Raw genomic sequence first — 22,416 nt, forward strand, 5'->3', positions numbered from 1 at the left:
TCACCCAAATCGGTCTGGTTGGTCCAAAATGGAAAAAAATGCTTGGACATCCAGTATGGTCACCACAGTGGTCATTTTGAAAATCTTGTTACTCCTCCTTGATGTATGTTCATATCAGTATTGGGTTTTCACTGAAAGACATATTATAATGTCTAGTTTGTCCTAAATGGACATGGTGCCCATCTTTTGTCCAATATGGGTGTCTACTCCTGCAGAACAGAAAGCCATAATAACATGGGATTTTTGCCAGAATACATCTTATGATTTTATAGTTGGTCCTAAAGGAAAATGTTTTGTTATTGCTGTGCCTTATTAAAGTAATTATCACATTAACATGGGTTTTTTACGGACAGACTTTTTATGATGTACATTTGGTCCTAAAGAAAATAGTGCTGATATGACATCCAATATTGCTGCAATGGAAGCCATCAATTTTTTTTATCGCTACTCCTTTTGCCAGAAGACTGCTTATGATGTCTAGTTTATCCTATATGAAAATGGTTCCATTCGGACCCTCATACGTTCTTACAATGTCTAGTTGGTCCTAAATGAAAATGGTGCCCATCTGACATCCAATATGACCATCATGGTAGCCATCTTGAAAATCTTGTTATTGCTTGTGAATATTAAAGATGGTTTCAACACTCAGCAGTTTATAAAAAATGTTTTGACTTGCATTCCTGGAAATCCTTTCAGTAGAACATCAGTTCCCTCAAATAACTCTTGTTTTAAAAAAATATTATAATAAATCTCAATTTTTACAAAAGATTCTGTATGAAGGATCTTTATTGTCTTGCCAGCTTTAGTTTTGATGAGACATAGATCATACACTTCAATGGTGACAGCAGTAACAGCATCATTGTCAATATTGGTTAAAGATTTTCTATCATAAAGTCCATAACCCTTGTAGGAATTACTTTCATATTTGGACCATAGGATCAGTAAACACTGGTCTTTTTTCTCTCCATACTCTCCTGCCCTCCCAGACAAGTCATTTGCAAATCTTGATTAAGCTATTGGTTAGCATTTTTCTGTATGATCATAAGATACAAACACTTAGAGGGATTGTTATCATACTTGGACTGCCTGTGAGACAGAAGTACTGTCAAATAAACTGCATGAAGAAATAGTATGATGTACCACCTAAAATTGTCTTGGACTTTTTTGTGGTTTATACAACAGGTGTGTACCATGTGATACCTTCATCTTGAATTTTATTTACATTTTACAGAATTTATATCTTCACCTTTTATATTTTGTAGTGTTGTTCATCATACTATCCCAAAGCAAGGTCAAGGTCATTTATAAATTGTGGTTATATTTTTAGATCAATGTATGGTCGTGAGTCCTAAACCCTGGTAGGTATAGTTATCCTGTTTAAAATGTAGAATTACTAAGCTTTGTACTTAAATATGCATACACCCCTTATGCAAGGTCAAGGTCATTTGAAAATCTTGGTTAATCTTTTGGTTGTAGGTTTTCTGTATGATTATAAGAGTCCCAGACCAAGGAGGAATATCTGTCATACTTGGACTGTAGAATTTATAAGTTCTGTCCTTTCATATTCATGCATTAGAGTAATCTGAAAGTGAAAACAAATCTGTATCAAGCATGGAAGCAGGTGAGACATAATTCCTTGGAATTATTGTTATTGATAATTAAATGCAGATGATTGAAAATGAAACCCATATAGTTTTCAGTGGACTTGAATACATGACATAAGATGTAACGCGAGGAAGTTTTATATCTAGAAGAGCAAGAATCAGTAGCTTAGACCAGCCCAGTTGTATTTCATTTGCTTGCTTAATTTGTTGTTTTTTTCTTCTTCAGCATCAACATTCCTGAAACAGGCCTTTGAAAGTGAATACCCCAAGCTGCTGAGATTGTACAATGACTTGTGGAGGAGACTACAGCAATTTAGTCTCTCAGCCAGACAAACTGACACATCAGTCTCCCAGGCCATGACTGACTCTCTTTTCATTCCAGATGAGGGTATAGAGGGAGACTTTTTTGTACAAGACATATCCAGTCAATATGAGTCAGTATATTTACCTTTCAACTATATCCCTAAGACTCATTTACATGTCAGCCCAGGTAAAATTGAAGATTTTATGCAGAAATTGAGATACATACTTCCAACACTGCTGATTATATGGTAACAATATATAAACATATAGAAAAATAAGGCCAAGCTTTAACTGCAAGAATGTATGTGTAACATATCAAAGACCATGTGGCTGTCAGGGCTCTAACAAACAACTGTTGTGGAGGTGATTAAACAGTTATTCATATATTTTTCACTATATGATTGATCAGCAGACCTCAAGAATCTTTAATTAGTAGTAATTAATTGACAGCTGTCAGTAGGTCATTTCTGGTTATGTTTTCAGCCAGTGTGAGTGCACGAGATAGATTCTTCGAGTTCATTGGAATTATTCCTTGTAGGTAATCCACTAATTTTTGCAAGAAAACAAGTACAACATTTTGATACTCACAGCATTATAGAACTTATTTAGCTAAAGTAAAGTTTTGCTTCTACTTTGTTGAAGCTTGGTTACCTAAAATAAAAGGCACATGTGAAGATGTATATTTATACAGTAAACTGATCATATCCATTGTGATAGGACAGGGGTTGGCAACCTATTTTACATAGTGTGCCACTTTTTTCCAGATTAATTACAAAATGAATGAGCGCATGTCACCAGTAAGAGAGTAACACTATTAAAATAGAGATTTTTGGCTGCCCTTCGTGTTGCACACAAAACCTCATGGCGTGCCACCTTGTAGCACGCATGCAGTAGGTTGCCGCCCCCAGTGATAGGAAATATATTTATATATTTTATGTTTGTAATGATATACATCTTAAGACACACATACACATTCCTTTAGATGGTGAGGCTATTCAAACCATGAAAGGGCATATATAAAGATCATATCCAACAAAAAATGAAATATTATTAGTTAGGAAAGTAATATTTTAATTTTTGTATAGGGGCACAGACAGCTAATTTATTCCCCATAGAGACCAAAATGTGAATATTTGGCCAAATTACTATACTTTTGTGATAAGAATCAAATCACACATACATCTTATGAATGAATTCCAACAGGAAATGTTTAAGATGATGAAAATGATATGCTGCATGCCTTGTTTTTGTCTAAAATTATCCTGTATATGCCTTTTTAAAACTGCAGCCTGTTGAGACCTCCATGGTTTGATCCAGTTGTACCTCTATGGTGATGACAATAAAATGAAAATGGCTCTAGGTTCAAGGCTACTAATGTGTGCGGGTTCTTCTTAACAAGAAAGTTGTTTTTGTTATTATTTTCAGCCTTATGCATTGTTTAATATGCAACTGCACATAGGCTGGTTTCAGTGCTCAAAAAATCATGTTTGGCCTGTGCCATAAGAATTTGATGTCCATTAGCATTTATTTGTCTATAAGAAATGTAGACACAATCATCTTGTATTAAATTTCCTATAACAAAAATGTTTCAAAATATCAAATTAACATTTCTGCACCTCAGTATCACAGTGTTTCCAAGCATCTAACTGGGTTTAAAATTGGTCTTACTAGATAACCCAGGAATATATCAGTTGAACATTTCTGCACTTCAATAGCACTGTATGCCTTCACATTGAAGGGTTATGTAGTGAGGCTGATTTTAATCCCAGTTAGATGCTTGTAAATCTTGAAGTGAACTTATTATGAAGTTATTTCAATATTCACACATTAGATGGTCATATTTATGATATTAAAAAGGTTTTACCTTGCTATAATGATTTCATTTTGTTTGTTCTAATTCAGTCTATTCTTTCCAACAGTTCTGAAAAAGCTTTGAGAGAGACAATCAGCAGCTTTGAAAATGCATACTTATCAAAATCCTTGTCTCGCCTGTTTGACCCTATCAATCTGGCCTTCAGTACAGGGTCCTTTAGTCCACCCACCCCAGAGGAAGTGGACAGCATTGTCAAAACCATCTCCAGGTACAAGAAGATACAATTTCATCTTAACAATACATTGCAATACTAACATGTCATCTGTTTTTGAAGTTTAAGTTTAGAGTCTTACAAAATAATTTTATTAAAGTGGGAAATTTATTAGAAATAGCTCTCACATAAGTTTTCATAACTCAAAATATCCTCACTCTAAACATTGCAGTTATTTGAATTTCTTGCAATAAAAAGTAATGTTTCTTAACTATGTGTCCAAAAATGATGCATCTTCAACTAAAATATTTCATTATAAGAGATGCCTCATTTTAAAAAAATACAATATGTGTGGTTCTACCGAGTTTTGTGATAGTGAGGGATAGCTGTTTGTGATTTATCTCATATTTTGTATTAAAAAAATGGTATTTTTCTGTATTTGAATTTTCATGCATTAGCATTGCTGACAGTGGGACAGGGGTTAAATCAGCACCTGTCATGCATTAGCTTGGCTGACAGTGGGACAGGGGTTAAGTAAGTACCTGTCATCCGTTAGTTTGGCTGATAGTGGGACAGGGGTTAAATCAGAACCTGTCATCCATTAGCTTGGCAGACAGTGGGACAGGGGTTAATTAAGTACCTGTCATCTGTTAGTTTGGCTGACAGTGGGACAAGGGTTAAATTAGTAACTGTCATGCATTAGCTTGGCTGACAGTGGGACAGGAGTTAGATCAGTACATGTCATCCATTAGTTTGGCTGACAGTGCGACAGGGGTTAAATTAGTAACTGTCATGCATTAGGTTGGCTGACAGTGGGACAGGGGTTAATTAAGTACCTGTCATCCGTTAGTTTGGCTGACAGTGGGACAGGGGTTAAATTAGTAACTGTCATTCATTAGCTTAAATTGGGACAGGGGTTATTAGATAAGTACATGTCATCCATTAGCTTGGCTGACAGTGGGACAGGGGTTATTGTTGTTGTTGTTGTTGTAGGGTTTAACGCCATTTTTCAGCATACGATAGGCTATACATGGCGGCCAGTATGGAGGAAGAACCCGGTAAATCCCCGGAAAGAACCACCGACCCTCGAGAAGCTACTGGCAAGCTTTCTCACATACCCACATTAACCGAATCCGAGACTGAAACCCACGCAGACAGAGATGAGATGGCAGTGATCTGTAACGGAGAGCGCTTTAGACCACTCGGCCACTCAGGGCCCCGGGACAGGGGTTAAATTAATAACTGTCATGCATTAGGTTGTGTAGTACTGTACTATAGGTTGTGTAATACATTTTCTTAGGTACATCTACTGTAAGTTCTGCAACATAAACGTATTTTCTTCAATATTTTCACTTGTAGAATTACGATCTATTTTTTTAGAATCTATAATTCTGTCAAGAATTGCTCCAAATAAAGTCATTTGAAGTAATGTGTTTCATTGGACAGAATATTACCTTTTTTCTTAATATTAGTACAAATGTTATTTTCAAATGCTTTCAGTGTATGTAAACATACTTATATAATAATTATAGTTATTTGTTTCTTTGTTTCCTAGTGAGCTGAATGTTGCAAGCATCGATCCAAAACTGTGCATAACAGTTTCCAAGAATGTTGCCAAAACTGTGAAACTGTTCAGCGTAAAAAGTGAACAGCTGGTAGGACTACCGTTAGCTTTGATCATTTTGTTTTTGGTTTGCTTTGTAACTGATTTTCAGGTGCTGATAAGTTAGTAACTTTACATGCTGTTTCAGATTCTTTGCAGTTACTCTGTTTTCATCATGAAGTCACCTGATCCTTCCACTGATGTTTCTTGCATCTAGTCTGTTTCCAAATTAAATGATACTCCATCAATCCCATTCATTATTAATGCTAGGCATAGTATGAAATTCAAAGATGGACTAGTTATATATTTTTAGTTGATAAGGGTTATATACATGAGTCTGAACATACAAAAGTGGTGGGGTTGTTAGAATTGACTCAATTTATTGTCAAGCAGCTGTTGAAATGGGGTTGGGGCAGCTGATTTATTTTTGGAAATAGAAATAATGTTTATAGAAAACTGAACATGCATCATTGTATACATTGCAGAGTTCAAATCAGATCTTTTAAAACACACATCTGAGGGTGTTCTGATCTAAGAAAGTCAAGAATGCCTTTCTTTTGTCATGGCTAGAACATTTTACAATCAGATAACATCTCACCTACCTGCATTTTTCATAATTTGAGACTTTGATACCATGCGGCTATCATTTAGAAGTGAATTACATTTTTTATTGGCCTGCTTGTGATAAAGGAGAGCATATGCTATAACCATAATGTCGTCAACATTGACATTTGATTCGGCTTCCATGAATGTAGACAGTATTTTGAAGTTTCTGTTTATGCTTTTTATTATGGCTGATGTGAAGGAACTTGCATTTGTTTTCATTATTTATGAATGAACTTGTTTATCACTTATTAGCCAAATTTATTGATTTTTTTCTCTCACTGTTTATGGGAAAGGTTTTGAGGTTAACATTTGTGATCAAGGTTTCCTTTAATTGTAGACAGCAGGGTAATGTTTGTATTTTAGGTTTTGTTTATGGTTCATAGGAAGAAACTTTGCATTTGAATTTCCCTTCTGTGTTAAATAACATTATGTCTGACATTATGTCTGGTACTCAGTTTAACTGTTATGTTTGCAGATTATGGATGGGTGTTTACATTTAAGCATTGTTCTTTATAGATAACAGGTTATGGTGGGTTTTTTTTAAGGAGGGGTATAAAAATCCATTACTCATTTTAGCCTTGTGCAACCAGGTATTTCACTGCCACAGCAAGGTCAGGCAAATAGATTTTGATCATTATGGTTTTCAGTAAATTTTATTAATATAAAGAAGAATCTGTTTGTATGGGCAACCTGTTGTTATTTATGTTATTTATGTCATTTGGTAATGTTTGCTAAATATTGATATATACTTGGCAGACAGTCAAACATAATAATCCACTTTCTGATGTTATTCAGTGGTTCAGGATTTAAAGGCCATCTTTCAGATTCATACCCAGATGCCAAGAATATATTCACAGATGTTCCAGAATGTGCTTTCCCTAGCAACTTGAGTTGATCTCAGAAGACAAAATATGGCACCAGTACTTGGCACGTTATGATATCTTTGTTGTTGTCTACTCCCACATCATAGTGGTATAGGGTCTAAACCAGAAAAAGATATTGTTAGCATCAGGGTGATAAGAACCACAAGAATATTTTACTTGGGTTAAGAACCTTGTTTTCAAGGACACCCAAGATGTTAAGCTAACAGGCATGGTTACTTTCTGACACTGACTAGCATATTCTACAACAACAATTACTTAAGGAAGAGAGACAGTCTTTGCTAATATACATTTTCTTTAGTCACCTTTTTTCAAATGTTACAATCTGAGATGCTGTATATATAAAATAGACTTTGTTCTGTGATAATTGAGTCTTTTGTTTTAAATGTTCTCTTTTTGTTTTAGGATTTTATATTTTGTAAATAATTTATTTATTATTTTGACAGTTATCTACTGATGGGGAAGCCAGCCAAGTAATTGGTTCTCCCACCCAGGGTCAGACTAGAAATGCAGCTGTTGTCAACACACTGTACAGCTTGCATCAGTCTGTATCTAAGGTATAATTACAAATTGCATTTCCTTTTTAAATAATGTGATTGTACAGCTTTTTCTGGCAACCTATTTTAAGAACTCATTAAAATGATCCTTAGTTATCTGTATCAACAACTTGCATTTCCCCTACATAGAATATTTATATAACCCAACCTCGCTCATCAAAACAACTTTTCATCCAAACATAGATAAACAGGATTCTCCTGTTTGTTTGAAAATTTTGTCAAACCAGTAAACGTGAATTGCACTCATTAGAATCCTGCTTCCTTGACAGCAAAATACTTTCAGGCAGTTTATTTGAAGTATTCTGATATCATGGTAGTTGCTGTATAAGCAAAAAGATTTGTTTACTACAGTAATCTTATTGATTCCACTTAAATGATGAAGTGAATGGCTTGAAAATTGCTATAGTTCATGGAAATTGTATAAATTGCTTCTTGCAAGTGAATCTTTAAATAAATGAAGAAGGTTATCTTAAACATCATTAACATCAGATTTATTAAAATGTTAATAGGAATTTTGTTGGTCATAAGAATCAGATAGGAATTTGAATAGAGGCGGATTAATAATTGATATATGTTTTGCAGGTGCTTGCAGGGTCAAGTCAGTATCCCACAGAAGCATTAGATAGCATACAGGATTCCTTACAGGTCAGTTAGATCAGAGATATTGTCTGGATTTTCCCTGAACAGTGTTTATCTGTTACATGAATATTAATCCACAAGAAGCAAATATATATATATATATATATATATATATATATATATATATATATATATATATATATATATATATATATATATATATATATATATATATATATCTCGAGAGAGAGAAATAGTAGTTAAATGATTCCAATTTTTCTGATTGTTCAAAACAGAGTACACCTTGAAATAAATTGAAAGATCTAAATAGTACAAGGACAGTCATTTAAAAAATGCTGATATATTTATGAAGGAGCTTCTTTCATTTCCAGGAAACATCTTTGTTAGAAAGATCCAATAGAGATAATATTTCTCCTTTTGAATACATTCCCCAACCAAAGAATATAAGCCTGCCACCTTCTGAATCCAGCCTGATTAAAAGATGAAATTTCGTGTGTTTTTTCTTGGTCTTTTCTGTGTGCCAGATACACAAAGGGCAGTAACTCTTACTCATTAACTCCCCTTGCCATCACTGGGTGTAGCCACTTTTTAAGCTTTGCTTAATAACAACATCTTATGGAATAAATCTACTGCTAAGTCTTTGTGTATGTGATATTCAAGCCATCCATTAAAACTTTTGGATTTATTTGGACTAATATTGATTCATAAAGGTATAAAGGTGTATGTTATTGTTTGAATTTGGTGTATTTTTTTTACAGATAAAACATTTTGGAAAGCAAGGTACCAATCACATTTTCATTGTGCTGATACAACACGTATTCCACCACCTTCCATACTGAACTCATGGCATTGGATAAGAATGAAACGGCAGTTAACATGTCTGCCCCAGCATTTGATAATGTGGATAAGATTGTTGTTTCTCACAACATCAGTGCTGGTTTAAAACGTTGCCACGTCTTGGATGCTGGATCTGGCTTCATCAGTGATTTTTTTGACAGCCAGAAAAATCGGTAAACCACTATGACTGGATGTTGATGGCCTGAACTTGCCTAGGACATTAACAGAGCAGCTCACCATTCAGTGGCAAATACATTGACTGCCTGTGCCAATCTTGAGTTGATATTTCATGATGCGAGTTTGCACACCACATCACCAAAACTGCAGCACAACATATCTTGAAGGATGACTCCATCTGGATCACCATTGCTGTTTGGGGGCAAAATTGGAATAGTTTGGAGAGGTAGACAACTACTCCTCCAACTGGCTGCTTCACATTTATCATTTAGGAACCTGAAATTGCTGCCACAATCTAGGGTGGAACCTGCCATTGCTACCACAGTCAAGGAATAACAATTGAGCCTGGCAAAAGGGATCTTTTATGCCCCAAGGGTTTATTCAAATTTCATCCATATGCCAGTAGACAACAGCCGAATCAGTTGAGGAGGCATTCTTACAGGGAAGGTAAGAAACCAAGTTTCTATACCCCCAAAACTCCCATTTCCCAATGCTGACTTAAAACTCCCACTGCCCATATTCAGCCTACTGGTGGGCACCAGACTCTTGCTCTTCCGATCACATTGGATCAATTTCCACAAAACTCAAGTCATTTGAGGGGCTTTGAATTTTGTTTCTCCATCCCCTTCTTCTTTCTTTCCCTTTTTAATGGATGTGCCACGAGAAGGAACATATTCTTCAGCAAAAGATACAGCCACTCATTGACAGATGAGTGGTGAAGACTATGAAAGCAACAATCTCCAGGGTTCCACTCACAGCTATTCATTATCAAAAATACCAATGGCAAGTTGAGGCTGATCACAATCTGAGTTGCCTCAATGAATTCATTTTCCAACTGAAATTAAATATACAGACAGCAAGGTTGATCCAGCTCTCCATCTGAAAAGAAAAGTATGCAAATCTGTCTCAAAATCATGGATGCCTACTTTAATGTCTCTATGCACCCTTCATCGTGATGGTTTCTTCTCTTTGCTTACATGACAAATTTTACCAACTTCAGCTCCTTCCATTTGATCTAATATAAGTCCCTAGATCTTCACCAAAATTCTGGATTGCTTTGTCATCCAGTTCCAGTCGACATCCTCTCTGGCAGTAGAGGCATATATGGATGATAACCTCCAAAAATGTATGGTAAGTGCTATTCTTGTCAAGGGCAGAAATGATCTTTTATCCCTGTATTGTCCACCTGTGTATGGAGTTTATAACTAGTCTGTTTCTTATATCACCCTTAAGTCCACATCATATGGATCATTGAACTCACAGAGTCCAATTCCAACAGGATATGGATTTCAGCAAGAGAGTTCTTGTAAATCCTTGAGTTACTCAATTTAGCAGTGGGTCTGATCCTGCTGGGTTGTCTTTTGATGTGCCTATTAAAAATGACTTTGCCAACACAAAATGGCACCCCATCTCCAGTCCACTTGACCAGAAGATAGGTATATCAAAAAAAGTACAATCATTCCTTTGTCAGTGGTGCAGTCACAGTTGACTCCTGATGGCAATTCCTCTGGTGATACCCCAACCAGAAATTATTATATATTCTGATGCAACTACAAACGATTGAGGAGCCCACTTGCTGCTAGGCTTGGATGCACTCAGTTGCCAAACAAAATCTTCTCAAACCAAAGTCACAGATGTTTCACCGCTGCCTGGACCATCTTCTCCTTCATGCTTGGCTCTTGTCAGGACAGCACTGCAAGAGAAAGAATTCAGACCTTTTTCTGTTGAGAGACTCTCAAGAGCAAGAATGCTTCCACTCTGAAATCATATGAGGGAAAGTGACATGTTTTCAAGGACTGGTATAGAGTCTTTACCATTATCCCTAGGGGTACCTTGATCACTTGCAACTGGCTGACCTTTTTCTCTGGCTCAACAAGGAGAAAAAGTTGTAACCAGTTACCATCAAATCCTACTGCTGCATGATATCTGACACATTCAGGCACCATGGCAGGGGAAATATTGGTCATGATGAAGATATTATTAGACCTACTAGACATTTTTATTTTGAATAGACCAAAATCCCTCACCCTGTTTGGAAAATGGAATCTTTCCTGTATCTTAACATGGCTCAACAAACACAGAGAAGTTTGAGTCAATAGCCAAGGTCTTGCTGAAGCTGTTATCATACAAAACTTGTTTCATGATAGATTTAGGTTCAACTCCAGAGTGAGTGAATTACGTGCCCTTTCAGTTGACCCAAACTATCTTTATTTCTGATTAGTTGGTTAGTGATCCTCATAACATAACCAGACTTCATGGTCAAGAACCGGTTACTTTGGCAGTCAGAGGGTCATATGCTCTCTGCTGTCAATAGATACAACAAGAGCAGCTATGATGCAAGATTCTGTCCACACCCACAAGCACTACTTGAAGTGCACAGAGACTAGTCATGGCATCCACAAAAGACTCTCCACGTGAAGTTAGGAAAGCTAGGTATCACCTCTTAAGCTGTGTCTTCATGGCTTGTGGGTTATACTCTGATGTCTCTAAAGATCAGTCACCTCATGAGGATTTAGCTCATGTAATTAGTGCAACTTCTGTGACCCTCGCATTCAATGTGTCATTTTGATCTGCGACGCATAGAGTCAACTTACCTGAGCTAATATGTCAGGGCTTTAGCTTCGCAGAGTCAAAATCTGAATCTGGTGTGTCATGTGGCTGTGGCCCAGATGATCACGAGATAAACCAACTCAGTCTCTTAGCTTATCTGGATTCACAAGTGAATTTTCATGGTAAAAGATTTCACTAATCATCTTCTTAACTTAATAGAGTGATCATGGATCACATGACCACATGCTTTGTTGCTTTAAGCAGGAGAATGGGTTATCAATCACATAGGGAATCCAGTATTTTATTCCTAGAAAGATACCCAAGGTGGGGCCCTGAGTGGCCGAGTGGTCTAAAGCACTCTTCATTACAGATCACTGCCATCTCACCTCTGTCTGCGTCGGTTCGAGTTTAAGATTCAGCCAATGTGGGTATGTGAGAAAGCTTGCCAGTAGCTTCTCTTGGGTCGGTGGTTCTTTCTGGGATTTCCCGGGTTCTTCCTCCACCATTAATACTGGCCGCCATATATAGCCTACCGTGTGCTGAAAAATGGCATTAAACCCCACAACAACAACAATACCCAAGGTAGCTCAGCATTCTGTCCACCTATTACAAGACCCTTCCAACCAACCTGCTATGCGAGCATCCTTGTTGGTTGTTCATTCAGCTTTAAATTACCAACACCTACTGTTGGCAAGGGGAGGTAATGGGAAAGAGTTACTGCACTTTGTATGATATAGAAAAGATGAATTTGTCTTTTAGTAAGGCTGGATTCAGGAGGTAGTAGACTTATATTCTTAATGTTAATAAGATGAGTAAGTCTTCTTGGAGAAACAATTTATTATAAAATTTGCTTTCTTTTCACATGTCTATTTCAAGCAGCATTGGTGGTAAAGCAGAAGTTATTGATGCATAGAATGCTTTCTCACTGTAATGCTTTTCATGTACTGTTATAACTGGGGATATCTTATACTAAGGTATATAGAGTGTTCCCTCATTATGATACTGTTCTTGTACAGTTATAATGGAGGACACTTTATACTGAGGTATTTTACAAGTATAATGAGATATCTGGTTCATAAACCACAAAAATGTAGTTCACAGAGCCATGCCCATACCCATGCTATAAAGAGAGACTGCTGTATACTGGTGGGCTTCATTTTGAATGTACATATTATATAAGAGGCTGCTGCATATTGATGGGCTTCATGTTGAATATACACATTATATAAGAGGCTGCAGTATACTGGTGGGCTTCATGTTGAAGATACATGTTATATAAGAGGCTACAGTATACTGATGGGCTTCATGCTGAATATACACATTATATGAGAGACTACAATATACTGATGGGCTTCATGTTGAATATAAATATTATATGAGAGGCTGCAGTATACTGGTGGGCTCCATGTTGAAGATACATGTTATATAAGAGGCTATAGTATACTGATGGGCTTCATGCTGAATATACACATTATATGAGAGACTACAATATACTGATGGGCTTCATGTTGAATATACACATTATATGAGAGGCTGCAGCATACTGATGGGCTTCATGTTGAATATACATTTAATATGAGAGGCTATAGTGTACTGATGGGCTTCATATTGAATATACATGTTATGTGAGAGGCTGCAGTTTACTGATGGGTTTCATGTTGAATATACACATTATATTTGAGGCAGTATACTGGTTGGCTTCATGTTGAATGTACCCATGCTATATCAGCAGCTGCTGTATACTGGTGGGCTTCTTGTTGAATATACCCATGCTCTATCAGTAGCTGCTTTTACTGGTGGGCTACATTTTGAATATACACATTATATGAAAGGCTGCAGTATACTGCTGGTCTTCATGTTGAATATACACATGCTGTATGAGAGGCTACAGTATTCAGCTGGGATGGATACCCATGCTATATCAGCAGATGCTGTATATTGGTGGGCTTCAGAGTGAGGGACATTTGTTTAAATGACATAATAATCATTCTTCTCTAAATCTACAGTCCATTGTTCTGTTGATGAGTAATGCTATCAACCCCTTGCTGTCCTCCATATCAGATGCCTTGGAAGCCATCATACTGACTATGCATCAGGAAGACTTCTCCCTGTAAGTTTGTATATCTTTGCTACCACTTTGTTCTGGTTGCATTAGCTTAATAAAAACATTTTTATACCATGCCAAAAGTGTTTTCTCCAGGACATGTGATTATGTGAATTCCCCCTAAATTTAATGACCCCCCCAAAAAAACCAAAATTGATCAAGCACACAAAATACATGCAAAGTTTGTTTGTTATGAGCATATTAAAACTGTAACATTTATTTCTATTAACGAGATCCATTAACTGCAATAATCAAATGCTTACTAAGTAACTTTTTCAATTGAGCAATGAGGCACTTTCTTTGACTATCTAGTTTCTAAAAGTGTTTTATTAAACTGTAATTGAGAATATTGTAAAATGGCAGACATGCAGTTTGGGGCATTTACTGGTAATGTCTTAGCCTTTAGATGCATTTCTAGTGCACTTGTCATTGTGCCGTTGTCGTATCTCATGACATTATACATGGCTGCTTCCACTGTACTGATAATGAAGATAATTGATTAAGTTATACCTTTTTCATATTTTCAAACATTCTTATTGGGCATAGTCATAGATACTACTGTCATATAAAGACTTTCTCCCTGTCTCCCCTCCCCCTGCTTAAAAATGGAAAATTCACCTATCACAGAAATGCCAGAGGGGGATATATCCTGGATAAATCACTGCACATCGATAGAGATGGCGGTTATATACTAATCCTCATTTTGTCCATTATTCCAAATTGTACACCATCTTCACTAGCCAAGGTTCCAGTATGTTAACACAATCTACACCTTGGCGGATTGAGCAGATATTTTAGGGTTTTGTCCTGACAACATGTATTGGATTTCATGAATCGGTATGTATTAGTATTAGTATGTAATGCTAACTAACAAATAGTGTGTAACAGCAGTGCATTGTATATTGGCCAAAAATGGTGGAAGCTTTTGACTTTAAACAGATGCTTTTTAAGTTTAACATCAAAAGTGTAACTATGTGCCAGAGATAAGCCATTACAGTGTATCTGAGTGAAAGATATTTGTACAAACATGAACCAGTAGTGGAAAATTGCTTATTTATGAGTTCATTCAAGTTGTGTGCTCCCCTTTTCTTGATCATGTAGGAATAGTGTTCAAATTTGAACTACTTTATTTGATTGGATGCGGTGGCTTGCCGCCATACCTGATGAAATTTACAGACCTGAAGCACAGAAATATCTGCTCTGTCCATCAAGGTGTAGATGAGGTTAACATATTGGAACCTTAGCTAGCGAAGATGTCTGTACACAGTCTCATTAGTACAATTAGTCCTATAGGTTTTGATGGATCGCCATGAAGATGTCTGTACACAGTCTCTTTAGTACAATTAGTCCTATAGGTTTTGATGGATTGCCATGAAGATGTCTGTACACAGTCTCATTAGTACAATTAGTCCTATAGGTTTTGATGGATTGCCATGAAGATGTCTGTACACAGTCTCATTAGTACAATTAGTCCTATAGGTTTTGATGGATTGCCATGAAGTTGTCTGTACACAGTCTCATTAGTACAATTAGTCCTATAGGTTTTGATGGATCGCCATGAAGTTGTCTGTACACAGTCTCAATAGTACAATTAGTCCTATAGGTTTTGATGGATCGCCATGAAGATGTCTGTACACAGTCTCTTTAGTACAATTAGTCCTATAGGTTTTGATGGATTGCCATGAAGATGTCTGTACACAGTCTCATTAGTACAATTAGTCCTATAGGTTTTGATGGATTGCCATGAAGATGTCTGTATACAGTCTCTTTAGTACAATTAGTCCTATAGGTTTTGATGGATCGCCATGAAGATGTCTGTATACAGTCTCATTAGTACAATTAGTCCTATAGGTTTTGATGGATTGCCATGAAGATGTCTGTACACAGTCTCTTTAGTACAATTAGTCCTATAGGTTTTGATGAATTGCCATGAAGTTGTCTGTATAGTCTCATTAGTACAATTAGTCCTATAGGTTTTGATGGATCGCCATGAAGTTGTCTGTATACAGTCTCATTAGTACAATTAGTCCTATAGGTTTTGATGGATTGCCATGAAGTTGTCTGTATAGTCTCATTAGTACAATTAGTCCTATAGGTTTTGATGGATTGCCATGAAGCTTGGTAAATGGTAGGGTCAAAACAGATATATCAGGCAATCACATTTCACCTGCAATTTTTATAGGAGTTATTTCCCTTTTTGTCATATAGCTTAATGCCATGTATGACCCAATCTGATTGTTCAGTATTATGGTCATTAAATGAAGATGTGCATTTCAACAAATAACTTTGCCCTGCAATTTAATAGGATCGCCAGTTGTCTGTCATCCATTGTCTGAAATTTTTCTTCCTTTTGCACTGGTTTATTGTTCACTTGCCTCTTAAACTACTTGGAAGTTTTCCATGAGACCAATAATGCATATTCATCTCAAAATCTTGAAGTAAAAAAAGAAAATGGTGCGGCTGTGACATCCAACATGGCCACCATAACAGCCATCTTGAAAATCTTGTTATCGCTACTTTTCCTTAATGGTTGGTCATATCAGCTTGAGGTTTTCACAAAAGGACTTGTGATGTCTGTTTGTTCCTTAATAAAATAATGCCAGCCTGATGCCTAATATGGCCACCATGTGATCCATCTTGAAAATCTTGTAATTGCCACTCCTTTTCAACAGAAAGTCATATCGACATGGGGTTTCATCAGAAAGACCTATTATGATGTCTAGTTGGTCCTAAATGAAAATGGTTCCGGTTTGAGATCAAGTATTTTGGACACAGTGGCCACCTTAAAAATCTTGTTATTGCCACTCCTCCTGTCATGAAACTTGGTGGTTTCATGACAAAAATTTGTGTGGTGTTTACTTGGTCCTAAATGAAAATGAAAATGAAAATGATGCTGATCTGATATCCTATATGCCTGTCATGACAACCATTTTGAAAACTTTGTTTTTGCTTCTCCTCTGAAACGAAAGTCATATCAGCATGGGGTTTTCAACATAAAACTTCTTTTTGTGTCTCATTGGTCTTAAATAAAAAAAAGGTGCTGCCCAGACATACAAAATGGCTACTGCATTGGCCATCCTGAAAATCTTATATCTATGTCTCCTGAATGGATGATTATATCAACATGGGGTTTCACTAAAAGACGTCATATGATGTCGGATTGGTCCTGAATAACAGTGGTTTTGATCTGGTGTCCAATATGGCCACAAGAGCAGCCATCTTGAAAATCTTGACAGTGCTTGTAAATGAAAGATCATATTAGCATGGGTTTCACCTAAAGACTTCTTATGGTGTCTAGTTGGTCTTAAATGAAAATTGTGTTAATATGATAGCCAGTATGGCTGCCACAGTGGCCTTCTTCAAAATCTTATTGCTGCTCCTCCTAGACATTAGGTCATAACAATGTTGGGTTTCACAATAAGACTTCTAGGTATATGAAAAAATTGCTGATCTGACATCCTGTCTGAACACCATAATGGAAAATGGTGCAGAACTGATGTCCAATATAGCCACCATGACAGCCAAGTTGAAAATCTTGTTATTGATTCTCCTAAATGGCAATTCATATTATTGGGGTGGGTCATCAGAAGACTAATTTTGATACCTAGTTGGTCTTGAATAAAATGGTGGTGATCAGCCCTTAAAGAGGGCTACCACAACGAAACATGAAAATTGTGTCACTAATTCTCCTGAATGTGTGGTCTTATGAACTAGGTAATTTGACCAAATATCTTAAGATGGTGTCTGTTTTATTCTAAATGAAATAATTAAAAACCAGGCAGATTACAAACCATGTTATATCACCAGCAAAATTTTCGACTTGGCCTAGGTTTCTGTACAATTTTCTGTCACTTTATTCCTTGATTATACTTTGCTGTCTCTTGTTTCCCTCTGTCCCTTCTCTAACTGATTATGATTGTCATGCCAATCTGATTTTCATCCTCATACAACCAGGATTGTTCCAGCCATTGAGGTATGTACTTTGGTGGCATCATCTGATGTCTAATGGTTGGACTTTCTTATGTCTATTTGGGTGTAAGTCATGTATAAGCACTAATGTTCTTGGCCTTTACAGCATATTGTTGTTGAACAGTAGTATTCTGCTTCAGGTGTCACTTGTCTAAGAAGACTTGATTCTTGGAGGGGTATCTTAATTTTTGTCATATTCCTTCAAAGGTTTACACTGTAAAACCATTGTGCATTCTTTAGGTTTAATTCTCAAATGACCAAGAAAGTGTGCATTGTAGTCAATTCCTCTGAGATTACTGCTTGGCAATACTGTGATGACAGATAAAATTTGCATTATAATCAGTTCCTAATAGAGTACTACTTGGCAGTTCTGTGATGACCGATAAAGTGTACATTGTAGTCAGTTCCTAATAGAGTACTACTTGGCAGTACTGTGATGACAGATAAAGTGTGCATAATAGTCAGTTCCTCATAGAGTACTACTTGGCAATACTGTGATGACAGATAAAGTGTGCATTGTAGTCAGTTCCTCCTAGAGTACTACTTGGCAGTTTTGTGATGACTGATAAAGTGTGCATTGTAGTCAGTTCCTCACAGAGTACAACTTGGCAATACTGTGATGACAGATAAAGTGTGCATTTTAGTCAGTTCCTCATAGAGTACTACTTGGCAGTTCTGTGATGACAGATAAAGTGTGCATTATAGTCATTTCCTCATAGAGTACTACTTGGCAATACTGTGATGACAGATAAAGTGTGCATTGTAGTCAGTTCCTCATAGAGTACTACTTGGCAAAATTGTGATGATAGGTAAGGTGCGTTGTAGTCATTTCCTGATAGGGTACTAGTTGGCAATATTGTGATGTCAGGTTAGGTGTGCATTATAGTTAGTTCCTCAGCAATTACTGTTTATTTATTTTGTGCAAACCAGTTTTCAGGGTTTGAAGATTTATGACTAGTGTAGATTATCTAGTCCTAAGATAAACAATTGTTTGCTGGGGCTTTCAGTTTGTGGTTTGTGCCAATCCCAATTTGTGATTTGTGCCAATCCCAAAATCCCTGGCAGTTGATAGCCACAAAATAAAATTGAATCCACTGTATGCATTTCATGTAGATTAATTACCAAAAAGCATACTTCTTTGAATTCAAAAGAAGGTATGGGAACATAATGCTTAATTCCATGTTGTTGCAAAAAGCGGAAGGAAAGGAGAGGTATGGTCTCATAATTGTATGTGTAAATAAATAATTTGCTCTGTGTGTTTGTGTGTGACAATAGTTTCTGTTTTGTATCTTACCTGTCTCTATTTTTTGTAGACTTTCATGAAATGCCATATATTGAGGTCATTGTAATTCATTGTGTTTTATTGTCAGATCTGCCCCAGCAGATGGACAGACAGATGCTCCTTGTTCACTGTATATGAGAGAATTGCGAGATTTTGTCTCCAGGTGTCAATCTGACTACCTGTCACAGTATGAATGCACAGAATTTATCATGAAAAGGTATGATTAAATCATTTCATTTGAATTGGGCAAGTTCAAGATTTTTCATTCAGATATGTTGATTATAGAGCACAAATTCAACTGAGTAAATAAAATATGTTAAAGAAATTTTAATTTAATATGTTCCTTATGGATCCTTTTTTCATCATCTGTGATTATTGGGCCATTCCTTTATTTATGCATATTTCCTTCTTCTTGCAACTTTATCTCTTTCCATCGCTTTACCCCCTTTGAGAAGCTGTGTTGTAAATTGTTTACTCTCAAACTAAACACAGTGATAATACACACACACACACACACACACACACACAAACATTTGATGTCCTGAGTATGATGACTACACAAAGGTCGATATGGTTACCTGTAGGAAAGTAAGCAATATAGTTTAAAAATTGTGTACTTCCTGCAGCATTTATTGTCACACCTACACAGGTAAGTAGTAAAGTTATTTAAAAAAAGGACTGGTACTACTGTTTAGATTGAATGTCAGTTTCTTCACTGAAAAAACATGAATAACTTCAGGCAACCTTTGCAACATACCTGATGAATACAGCCTGTTTCAGAGAATGTGCACAATTATAAGTGCCAACAGCTGATTAGACTTTATATTTAACCTTGTTAAAAGTAACTGAAGAGTCAGAATATAGGTATTTTGTATGTCACTGCTTCTTGACAATTAAATGAGAACATACCATCTTCTTCTTGGTTTGATTTGGAATGAAATAGGGTGTTTTACAGGCATCACTTAAGTTGCAAACAACTTGCCCAACACAGATAGAAACCATCATTGCTGTTGTTGTTGTTCAAGGGTTTAACGCCATTTTTCAGCACAAGATAGGCTATACATGGCGGCCAGTATAACTGGTGGAGGAAGAACCCTGGAAAACCCAGGGAAGAACCACTGACCCACGAGAAGCTACTGGCAGGCTTTCCCACTTACCCATGCTAGCCGAGCCTTGGACTCAAACCCATGCAGACAGAGGTGAGATGGCAGTGATCCGGAACAGTGAGCACTTTAGACCACTTGGCCACTTGGGGCCCCGAAACCTTCATTGCACTTAAGCCTTTAACTATTTGACACATAATGTTGATGTGCCATCTGGTATGGGTGAAGGTATTAAAACGGTAAATGTTACAGCAGTTTTTTTTCTTAACATGCAGTTGACAACATTGTAAGAAATTTGAACAGAAAGCATCCTGTTAATCCAGATATTTTGGCAGAATATTCTTGTGTAACCATGTGTGCAGTCTGGGACTTGCGTCATAGTATTTAATCAATTGCCTCATGTTATCCAGTGGGCAATCCCCTTTCTGTTGCATGATATGTGGCACTTTCTTCTTGCAAAATTAATTCCAGTCGCTTGGAAAATATATAGGATTAACATATCCCTACCAGTTTTCATATTCCATGTATATCTGTAGAAAATATGCTTCTTTCCCAGCATTCAGCCTATTGCCTGTCGATGTATAGAACTGTTTGTACGACATGCCAGCCTTGTTAGGCCACTTGGGGAAGGTGGGAAGCTACGGATGGCTGCAGACTTTGCCCAGATGGAAATGGCAATATCCCCATTCTGTAAGAGAGTTTCTGATCTTGGGAGACCATACAGACTACTTCGAGCATGCAGGTAATTTTATATTCATGTTTTTATTCACCACTAAAGGAAAAATATTCATTTGGAATATGAATATCTCTCTTATGAACTTAATACAATGAAACCAGCTTCTTATAGTAAAATGTATTTGTGTATTAATATTTACTGGTCGTAATATGGGCTGTGTAATGTCCCAAGCTTTACTTCAGCACAAGACCAGCTTTGACTTGATGTCAGCTTAGGATTTTAATCACAAAACAGCAGAGTTATTTAAGTTTATACAATTGAATAAATGCTAGTAATAATAAAAATTAAATTTGCATGAATGAATCAGGATTAAAACTGTAACATTCCAGTCCAAACTTTATTATGACATAGATCCATAATCTTATATTTTATATGTTCTTTCTCTTATAAATCACACATAGAATTCTTCTTTGTTTACATAATTGTAGTTAACTTGTGTCCCTCAATATAAAGTTAAGAACGCACATGACAAAGAATCACTGAAAATATCAGTAGTGTATTTCTCAGGAAAGAGTACAACCAGAAACGAATTATAAAACAGATGGAAAATGATACCATTCACCTGTGTTTCCCAATGAATATAGTATCTCTTATATTCCATAATACACTAATACTTTGAAATGTAAATTTATAATTGTTTTTCTTGTTTATAGCTAACTAAAAGTCACTTCAAGGTAATATACAGATAATGAATACTCCCTGTAGGAATACTAGAATGGATGCTCCCTATGATACATGGTTTGCTGTAGTAACTACTGATACTTCAATATATTTCACTATTGGAATTTCGTTGTGCAGTTATATATATAAGTGTAACAGATTATTGTTTTGTCAGTTGAGTCAATACAGACGTATGCAACCAGTTAAATAGCGCTGCTTTCGTATAGCAAGGCTAATTCTATGGGAACATCAATTTTCAACACTGAAGCATTTACTGTCCATTTATTTTATATAATTTGAAATAAGGTGTGGAATGCTTTATCTCATTGTACTATATTGTGATCTCTATGGTAAGTATACTACGGTCGTACATAAGTGGTTCAAATGATACTGAACAACACCTTTGTAACACTCAAGAATATGATGGCAGGCAAATTGCAGTTTGCACTTTCACAAGTAACTTGTCGGTGGAATTTCTCAATATTTGGAGTTTTGATGTGAAGATGTTAATTTACTATGCTAAATAGTGTAAGAGGACTTTAATGAGGCCATAACACAACAACCATAAAGACCAATTTAAAATAACATTGACAGTGGGAGAGAAATGTGTACGAAGTAAGTCACAGTCACCCAAAATTACAGTATATAAATCATGTAAAGTTACTGAATGTGATATTTTACTGTTATTTATTGTGCCTAGCAACCTCACAAGTCAATTATATATTCATGTATGTATTAAAATATAACCCATATTGTTGAAATATATATATATATATATATATATATATATATATATGAAACACTGAAAGTTAATATTTAA

General features: G+C 36.2%; 1 protein-coding gene across 2 annotated transcripts in view; it reads left to right on the forward strand.

Annotated features, from left to right (window-relative positions):
• The window catches only part of LOC149803906 (conserved oligomeric Golgi complex subunit 5-like), a 77,620-nt gene that overhangs the window by 46,498 nt on the left and 8,706 nt on the right, over window positions 1-22,416 (forward strand). For both annotated transcript variants that reach the window (XM_089953716.1, XM_089953718.1), the window contains 8 exons: window positions 1,831-2,038; window positions 3,827-3,988; window positions 5,487-5,586; window positions 7,468-7,578; window positions 8,161-8,223; window positions 13,749-13,852; window positions 19,186-19,314; window positions 20,757-20,942. In XM_089953716.1, the coding sequence (XP_089809842.1) occupies window positions 1,831-2,038; window positions 3,827-3,988; window positions 5,487-5,586; window positions 7,468-7,578; window positions 8,161-8,223; window positions 13,749-13,852; window positions 19,186-19,314; window positions 20,757-20,942 (1,063 nt within the window). The remainder of the gene's footprint in view (window positions 1-1,830; window positions 2,039-3,826; window positions 3,989-5,486; window positions 5,587-7,467; window positions 7,579-8,160; window positions 8,224-13,748; window positions 13,853-19,185; window positions 19,315-20,756; window positions 20,943-22,416) is intronic.

This window comes from Sinohyriopsis cumingii, chromosome 3 (genome assembly GCF_028554795.1).
Source record: "Sinohyriopsis cumingii isolate HCF-2022 chromosome 3, ASM2855479v2, whole genome shotgun sequence".
In the NCBI taxonomy this organism is placed as follows: Eukaryota; Metazoa; Mollusca; class Bivalvia; order Unionida; family Unionidae; genus Sinohyriopsis; species Sinohyriopsis cumingii.